General features: G+C 40.1%; 1 protein-coding gene across 1 annotated transcript in view; it reads right to left on the bottom strand.

Moving 5' to 3' along the window:
• ITGAV (integrin, alpha V) overlaps positions 1–7,787 on the bottom strand; it is a gene marked incomplete at its 5' end in the record, with an annotated part of 40,736 nt that extends 32,949 nt beyond the window's left edge. Inside the window, 2 exons of the mRNA XM_009076810.1 lie at positions 6,006–6,138; positions 7,692–7,787. Coding sequence (XP_009075058.1) covers positions 6,006–6,138; positions 7,692–7,787 — 229 coding nt within the window. The remainder of the gene's footprint in view (positions 1–6,005; positions 6,139–7,691) is intronic.
• Between the last annotated feature and the right edge of the window lie 1,750 nt (positions 7,788–9,537).

Below are 9,537 nucleotides of genomic sequence, written 5' to 3'. Positions count from 1 at the left end.
TCCTCATGAGAAGGAACGACCATTCAGCCCTGCATCCACATCTTACTGTGCATCTCAGAAGAGCAAAACAATACATTGTCTGAGCAAGCAAATCATTGCGGGCTAAACATGAAATCTGCAATTCATTAGGACAGAAGTTCAAAGTTGTTCTATGACCATATTTTCCTCTGTAACAGTTCATAGAGCTGTCTGCATTTCAGCATCCGATTCTAAATACAGCAGCTCTTGAAACAGCCTCAGCACTGCCCTTTCCAATGCTGACACAAAGAGCTGCACTTCCAAGCACCCTGTATTGCAGCAGGTACACTTCTCAACTAAAGTCTTATTTTTAAAAAAAGCACCAGGTAACAAAAGTATTTTGTTACATTTTAATGAAAAGCCATGGGAACATGAAGAAACGGTATTTCCAGCAACCCACTTCCCACTATTCTGGGCTGATGAAGAGCAACAACCTCAAAGATGAATAGTAAAATAATATGAACAATTAGAAAGATTGTTTCCTTTTGGAAAACAAGCACATAGGAAACTCATTTGGTTTACATTAATTTGCTTCATATTGCTCACATGCATACAGCCTGATTAACTCCAACTGGTTACATGGGTCTCTGAAGAATTTTCTGTTTGTTTCTTGGAATGAAAGCTCAGAGTGATCCTGCTCTCCAAAATTCCATGGCCAAACAATAGAGGTATTTATCTAGATGTCAGACAATTAGCTAAGTGTATCAACCCTGCCATTCCACGCATGCCAAACTGTAAAACACATGAGTAAAAACATAAGGATGATTAGTTGATTTTCCTAAAAAGTACATTTGCCCACCCCTCTGCTCACTGGTTTTGTTGTCTGGCTCAGTGAACTTTTGATCCTCCTCTTGCACAGAACACGACACGTTTAATTTTACACCAAAAAAAACGGGCAACTATACAAAATAAATAAAACTCGCAGAAAACCCTTTAACTTTTCAAGAATAATCTCCCTGAGCAAGATTATGACAATACTGTCAGTAATATTCAGTCCTATCTATGAAAGCTTTGCTGTGCTAGTCCATGAAGGCTGTGGAAAGAGAAAAGATGCATCTTTAAAACAAATGGGTTTGGACATTTGTCTCAAATTGGATCAGAAACAGAAAATGGACTGATATTTTAAGTGCATTCCTTTTACAGGTTACCCAGAAGAAATGTTTTTCCTGGAAAAAGCTGCTGGCAGATGAAGCCAACTGCTGAGCTTTCTGAGACAGGACTCACCTCTCCAGTCAGTCTTGTAGAAAGAGTAGTACTAGGACTCAGAGCAGTTTTTCCACCATTTACTTTCCCAGATACTTTCTTCTTTATAAAATTCAGAGCATTCCACTATTTTTATGGGTTAAAACAAAAAATAAACTAAATTTTCAGTCACAAAATTATTGTGTGGAGAACGGATAAGAATGAAGATAAATATTTAGCCACCTTGAGCTTGTGATTAGGATCTGCAATGACAGGACAAGGGAAAATGGGTTCAAATTGAGGGAGGGAAAGTTTAGGTTAGATATTAGAAAGACGATTTTTTGCTATAAGGGTGGTGAGACACTGGAACAGGTTGCCCAGGGATGTGGTGGCTGCCCCAACCCTGGCAGTGTTCAAGGCCAGGCTGGATGAGCCTTGAGCAACCTGGTCTGGTGGGAGGTGTCCCTACCCATGGCAGGGAGGGCTGGGACTAGATATCTGTAAGGTCCATTCCAACCCTTAAATTCTATGAATTCTATAAATTCACAGAATTTTTGATCATTGGAATGTGAAATGTGCAACATCTTGCAAAGGAAAGATTTCTGAATATTGTTTATGCTTATATTTTGAAGAATATACAATCTTGATAATATAAATTTCCCCTCAGTGCCTGTCCTGAAAAAATTCAGCCTCCAACACATTCTGAAACTCTGGAAGTTAACTGAGACAGAGGAGAAAAATCCCAAGTATATTACATCACAATTCAACTGAAATTGTGCTAATGCTGTGGCAATTATAGCAAGAAGTCAAAATACATAAGACTGCAAATACAAGAAACTTTGGTTTACTGACAATGGCATGTTTGTGACAATGACAAACTGAATTAACAAGGTAAAGAGGAATAAGGGGACCTGAAGATTTTACATCAGCTCTGTTTCTATGCAGACTTGCAGGATAACCTGCCACAGTGATGGCAGTACTGATTCATATTTCAGTCAGGATCAAAGAAGGTGTGCATGTGATGAAGCTTGCTCTGGTGCTTAGGTCCTTTTTAATCTTTGTGTGCTTCCAAGAGCAAAAGCCAGACTGAAATACTTGCTTAATGATACTTGTAAGCCTTTCAAAACAAAAGGTGCTCACTTTCCAGCCACGTAGACACAAGCACATGTAGAACAGCTCTATGCACCCCTGAATTTGAGGGCACATTCTACCACACGTCTGTCATGCAATTTTCACACAGCCATAACTATGTTAAATCAAAGCCAACTGATGTCAGTGCTGAGAAGCCCCACAGCAAAGCATCTGTACATTTGGGAAGTGTTAATGTGCCATATAAACATTTTGCCTTCCAAAGCCACCATATATACCAGAATGTCAAAAGCAATTGGTATAATATGCACAGAAACACACACAGGGATACAGACAGAATATTCTCTAATGTATTTACATGAGTGTAACCACTGTGCTGGGAGATCCAGGACAAAGGGAAATCACTCTTCCCCTTCACAAATTTTCCCTGTCCATGGCAGAGGGTTGGAATTAGATGACCTTTAAGGTGTCTTCCAACCCAAGCCATTCTATGATTCTATTAAATATATTGCTGTTTTAAATGAAAAAATATACTGTGTAGGAACACGGGGATTTGGCCAAAGGTTTAAAAATTATAACAGATGCTTTAACAGTTTGGGTTTTTATGTTGCAAGCTGCCGGGAAGGGCATGAGAAAGAGGGAAATACATATATTTTCAGCATGAGAGCTATGCAAGTTCCACGAATGGACTCCTACTGCCCAGCTCCCATGCTGACAGAGCTGAATGGTCACCCACAGGAAGGAGCAAAGTAGTAAATTTCATACTACAGGAATTATCAGCTTAATGACTCATCACTTTCCTCCAGAGGAGCTGGGGGTGAGGTTATATGCAAGTGAGCAATCAATACTGGTATGTAAGGGCTGGAACAACTCATTCAAAGATTCACAGAATCACAGAGTGTTTTGTGTTAGAAAGAATCTTAAAGATCATCCAGTTCCAACTCCCATCAAGCATCTGCTACTTCCCCTCCTGTGCTATGTAAGAGCTGTGGCATTTGATCACATATATGACCACACTTCTGTGCCAATATGATATTAAAGCCAAAAGCAAGAGAAAATAAAAACCAATTCTGTGCAGCCACTACTGTGCAGTGGAGCCCAGTGTGGCCTTTGTACAGATGGGGAAGAGTAAAGGACCCATAAAGCCAAAGAAAAATTTAACTAAAAACTAAGGAATGCTTAAGAAGAAATACTACTAATTAATAGCAATAATAACAGTATATAGAGAAAAAAACTTGCTAGACTTCTGTAAAACCCTAATCTCAATTATTTGTGGTACGATCACAAGACAAGGGGACAAACACAACCTCCCACAGTCAGAACAAGACTTGCTCTCTCCTCCATTCCCTCACCATATTCACAGCACAGAAACATGGGCTCTGCCCTGTTCTCACATACTGTGAGCAAGACAGTGGCTTGGCCTGGTTTGGGATCTCCAGGGAAGCAGGAGAAGGAATAGGGGCATGAACTGTAGTAATCACAGGGAATCAAACTCCACACATGGAGTTTGGCATTGACAGGTAAACAGAGGAAAGCCATGAGTACAAACATGCTCATTATTTTCCCAGGTCAGATTTCTCTCTAGCTGTAAACAATTAGAAAAGAACTCTGAAGAAACACACCAAGTAATGATGCAGAACCTGTACTGCTTTTTGCATTAACAAAACAGCTAAATAATCAGAGAGGGAATAAAAACATCTGCCTTGTATTGCAGGGCTAAGCAATACGACTGGGGTACAAATTGTATTACACAGACGTTAAGTAGTGATAAATGAACCTGAAATCTTGCAGAGGTTAAATTTAGTCACCTACAAAAAGCCCCTTTGCATCAGCACCACAAATCAGTGGTCAAATCTTCCACTTCCTGTTCCCTCGAAGTGAATCATGAGTCTTCCTTAACCCCTCTTCCCTCAGAAGGTAGGGGTAGGCAGGAGTGGGCATTTACACTGTGTTGGCAGTGACACTTGTCATCAGAACATAGATAATCAACTATTGTGTTACACACAAGAGAAAGACATTTTCTTTTATCTCAGGGCATTTATTATTTTATCATTCTCATAGGAGAATAACTGACAAATGCAGTATTTCCCCATTCATTGCCTCAAAGCTGCAATGAGTTAAAGTGTGCCTGAAAGAAACCCTCTTAAGCCATTATGACCTGCTATTTTTACTGCTAAATTTCAAGTGATTAACACGATCAAGGTAAATGATGAGCAAAACACTGTTAGCTTGCCCAGCAGCATATACCTTAAGCACAGACACACGGCAAAGCAGTGCGGTCTTCACAGTATATGAACAGGTAAAGGCATTGCAAATCCCATTAGAAGATGAGTCTAGAACCTCCTGATGTGGGTCTCCTTTCCCCACAAGAAGTGTTTTGGCTGTAATATTAGAGATGATTAATAATTAGGGAGATCTAGATTCTTTCTTTAAAAAACAAAAACCATCCTGCTAGAATAAAAATGTGCTTTTCAACAATAAGTTCAAAGTATAAAAAAATAACAAATTAAAAACTATTTTTGCTGCCTTTCATTGATACAGCCAAAATGTCACACTTTGCAGCTCACTAGAAATCTGAAGTAATGTGGCAGAAATGTTCCTGTAGAGTGAACTAAAGAGGCTGATAACTACTTGGGTTTTGTTTGTACCATTATGTACCACATTTTTTCCCCTTTTTTTGTTTTCAAGAGAACTGATTACATAAGAGTTTCATTAAAATATACGGAGATTTCAGAAATCTGAACACCAACAATGTTTTGTGGCATACCTTGACAATGGAATTGGAAGAGCTTCTCCACTGCATCATGCACAACTTACAGAGGCAGCATCAAGAAAACAGCCTTCAGACTGCCAAGTCAAAATAGCAGCAGAGGCTGAATGAATGAATTATAAACAAATAGACCTTAAAAGAGCAGGTGTTTCCTCTGCCCTGCCACATGGGTCTTGCTAATCCCCTCCCATGACACGGGAAGGTTTTTCCAATGGCCTGAAACATGGTGTGGAAAACAGGATTCAACACTGATTGGCTGGAGCAGAACAGCACACGCAGTGTTCCCATATGACCTGCCACAGCTTGTGGAAGTCACTGTGTGCACCAGAGCATGAAGAGTGGCTGAAATATTTCATGTGCATGTTGCTGCTTGGCTTTTCTGTGCTTCAGAAAAGGGTAAGGAATGTCTCTGACCTGAGGCACCTGAGTGCTGCTATCATAGATGTCACAAATATTACAAAGCTACATCTGAGGGGGAAAATAAAAAAAGAAAAAGACATTTTTCCACAGTTTGAAGTTTATACTCCTGGTTTAAGACGAAGCTTCTGAGTATTTCTGGCTACACCACCTGTGCTGATATTGAAAAGGATCTTTCCTCACATGTCATGTTCTTACCGGGCAAAAACCCCCTTGGGGTTTATTGGGAATTAGGTTGCCAAATGTTTTAGGATTGCTGGAAAGTACAGAAGTGAAATATAAATAGGTTAGAACAAAATAAGAATAATGCACGCTCACTCAGGCTTTCAGCACATACCAAGGACAACAGAATTCTAAAACAGAGCGAAAAAGGAAAAAACAAACAAGACTTGATAGTTGCCAGTCTGAAACCAGCCACATTCACACTGACCATGAAGAAACCCCACGTGAACCTGAACCCCTTCTGCTCCTTCACAGCATCATTAGTGCAGAGACACCCCAGCTCCCCTCGCAATGAAGCACATGTTACCTGTGGGATCAAATACAATGGGCTGGCAGTTCCTGTTTGAGTTCCAGTTACATTTGAGCACCTGCCCTCCTTCCACAATGTTGTGCTGGGTAGTGTTTGCTTTTGGAGCTCCCACCAGAAGAAATGTCCTGCAGTAAAAAGAAGAATTAAAGGTTTTGACACCTAAGGCACAGATATAACTTTATGCCATCTGAAGAATTAATAAAGCAAAAGCCTTGCTCATTCCAATCTAAATCTGACTAGAACTACTCTGAGTTTCAGAGAAATTTATGAGGTTTTTGGTCCCTCTTTTGTGCAAGCAAAAACCCCCAACATTTACCAAAAAGAAGGGCTAAAAGAAGAGATGAGAAATTAAAGTATCTGGTACTACTTAAGATTATATTTAAAATGAGATAAACACCTTTTATATTTTTTCCCTTTCAAAAATATATATGTATGCAGTGGAACAGGAAATCATGTACTTCTGTAATTTACTGAAGTCATCAGCTGGCATCATTTCTGGTTAATTCTTTGTGTAAGGGCAATTCAGGGAAGTCAGTCAAAAATGGAAGCAATGCATAAACAAAACAGTAGTGCACTCAGAGCTCAGCATGTCCTGAACGTGGTGAGTCAGCCTCGCCTCAGCAAGTGCTCTTGGAACAACAATCTCCAAGTACCCAATCGACTGTCAGCCACAGATTTGTATGCTAATGAATCGCTACCGAAATTCATTACACAGCAATCATTACACAGCATCATCTGCTGTGCTTTTCTGCATCTCTGCTTACACAGACAGGTTCAAGTGCACTCTGAGGAGGAACTGTGACGGGACTGTGCCTGCGCAAGTGGCAGCATTCAGAAGTTGTGAAGAAATAGACCAAACATGGTGTCTGGCATCTTCCAGCAAGCTTATTAACACCTTCTAGGAACCCCAGCACCCTCTGAGACACAGTTGACTCACCAGCACTTTCCTGAGAAAGCCAATTGGAAGATGTGTGTAGAAGACTTAAACTCAATGCTTCCTTTCATTGCAATCTGCTCTGTTGCTTCATTTTAGACTGCTTAGGGGACAATATAGCTTGCAAAAGCAAGTCTTATCATGCATTATGGTTTTGTAGTTTTGAAATTGGGTTAGCTGAACAAGCTGCAGGACTGGCTGGAGAGAATGACTACAGACAGGCAGATCCAGGCTTATCAAACCTGCCCTGGTTTTCAGAGTCATCTCCCAGGCTTCACTTCAGTACAGAGCTAAGTTCATGTTTCTTAAGATGTAAACACCAGCTATAAACATGTAGCACCTCATCAAAGCTCAATTCATATGAAGACCAACATAAGATACTAGTTTTCAACTTTTGTGAATTTTCAGAACCTTATAAATTTCCTGGTGGGGACCCTGATACAAAATCCAGGCCAGCTGGAAATCCATTTGTTTTCCTTAGTTGCCATTCTAAGACTGTCTAGATTTCAAAAACAGGAATTTGAAACACTTGGATCAATTAAAAATGTTTTCTCTGGGAATATCAGAAGTGATGCCAAGTAAAGAAGCACATCACTTATTACAAGTGGTAGCTTGACTCGCAGTTTACTCTTGTATCACTGGCTTCTGACAAGTCCCCCAAATTAAACGATTGTTTAAAAAGTTAAATCATTCCTATTCCAAGAACATATTTTATTTTTTCTTAAGATTATCTTTGTGATCAACTTTATTAAAAAGATTACAAATAAAGGAATCAGTATGAGGCTCCACAGAGGTTTAGTCACCTCTTGTCCCAAAGCAAAATAAACCACATTAGCATCACAGACCTAACAGGCAGATTTGGTCATAGATCTTGTAATACACAAGTTACCCAAATACCAAGAAGTCTCTAATCCACATACTTTGAGAAAGAGGAAATAGAGGAAAAATTGTTATTTCCATGGGAATACACCAGCTGTGCTTTGATATTGCTTATCTCCTACATGATGCAACCAGTGGCCCCAACATAATGCTGTGGGCAAGGGTGGGAGTGCTGTGGCACCCTGAGCAGCTCATCTTCATACATGTGCTTACAGGAACAGACACTTGCCAGGGCTGTGCCATGGGCCAACAAGAGAAACTGGTATTTCCATGTACCTGTATACTGGAAGGCAGACTATCACATACAATTCCTTTAAAACATGGTGTGTATGATAAACCTGTTTCAGCTGTTATAAACACATAGCCCCCTGACATACCACCACTACTTGGGACTCCTGGAATAGGACTTTCATAGTGGACTTCTAAATATGCTTTAGTTTGGTGTCCAGCAGGTAAAAATAGACTATGAAACTGCAGCTTGAGCATTCAAGAACTAATGAGATGCCTTTGTGGTCAGGCTAGTGAATCCATATAGCTTTAGCTCAACTAAATTGACTTTAGTACTCATGAAAAGAGCAAGTGATAAATAAATATTCACCAAAGCAACAAGAAAGGTGTAGGAGTCAAGTGATACATGTGACACTCAGTAAAAACCGTATGTCTAGAGACCACTGTGTACAAGTATTTCTGGCACTTCAGGAGGCAAAATACCATAAGGCATAAACTCAAAATTTAACACCATTAGAGCTTTTTTCCTGTAAAAGTTGCATAGCTATTTTATTTCAATTAAGAGTTAAATTTATGATAAAGAGCTTTGCTTAGCAAGTACCAACTAAGTTAAAGTGACAACAAAAATCTGAGAAGTAAATTCCCCTATAAATATACAGGAGTCTCCCAAGCAGCCTGAAAACCACAGTCTTTTCTTTCACAGCAGTGCACTTTGAGGTCAAACAGTTTCTATAAAAATGATGGAAAGGTTCCAAATAGTAATTTCAGTGAGAGCCATGTCACATAATTCCTTATCAGAAAGCAAGGAAGAAGGTTTACTGCATGCATTTACCAGTTTCTTGATAACTCTGCAGCCACACATGCTGACTTAAAGGGAAGGACAAAAAATAGAACCTTTTTTTTCTTTTAGTAGGAAGACTTACAGGATTAAGACAGCAGTGAAAGATGGTGCAACACATGCAAGTTAGGACAGGATGGCTTCTGATATATATAGGCAATCAAGAAATGCAAACAAGGCAGATGATGCACTGCAAAAAGACTTGCTCAATAGCTGCAGAATGTTTATAAAGTTTTATGAGCTAAAGATTAAGAGGAAGAGAGTCTTCCCACAGCATGACAAAAGCCAGCAGCTTTTCCAGCGTTACAGCCCTTAAGTTAGTAAGTGGGGGGGAAAGCGGCAAAAGCTGCAGGTTACTGCAGCCTGCACATGAGAACCAGAGCCTAATGCGTTCTGGCAACACCGCAGCTTTGCAGTTAGTGACCCGAAGATTCTAAAGTCTGAAACGCACCAGCTACTACACACTGCCTGATCTTACACACAGAACGGGAATACGCTCAGGAAGCAGATGTGGAGGGTGTTTACAAGGAAATTCTCCTTCTCCAGACTCCTCAGCAGATTGGTGACCCGCACGGCCACAGCACAACTCAAACACAGCATTTCTGCCAAGCGCACTCAAACGGGAGAACAGCAGAACTTACGAATCGCCA

The sequence above is a fragment of the Acanthisitta chloris genome, unplaced genomic scaffold (assembly GCF_000695815.1).
Source record: "Acanthisitta chloris isolate BGI_N310 unplaced genomic scaffold, ASM69581v1 scaffold39796, whole genome shotgun sequence".
Lineage (NCBI taxonomy): Eukaryota > Metazoa > Chordata > Aves > Passeriformes > Acanthisittidae > Acanthisitta > Acanthisitta chloris.
This window is presented reverse-complemented; position numbering and strand designations above follow the sequence as displayed.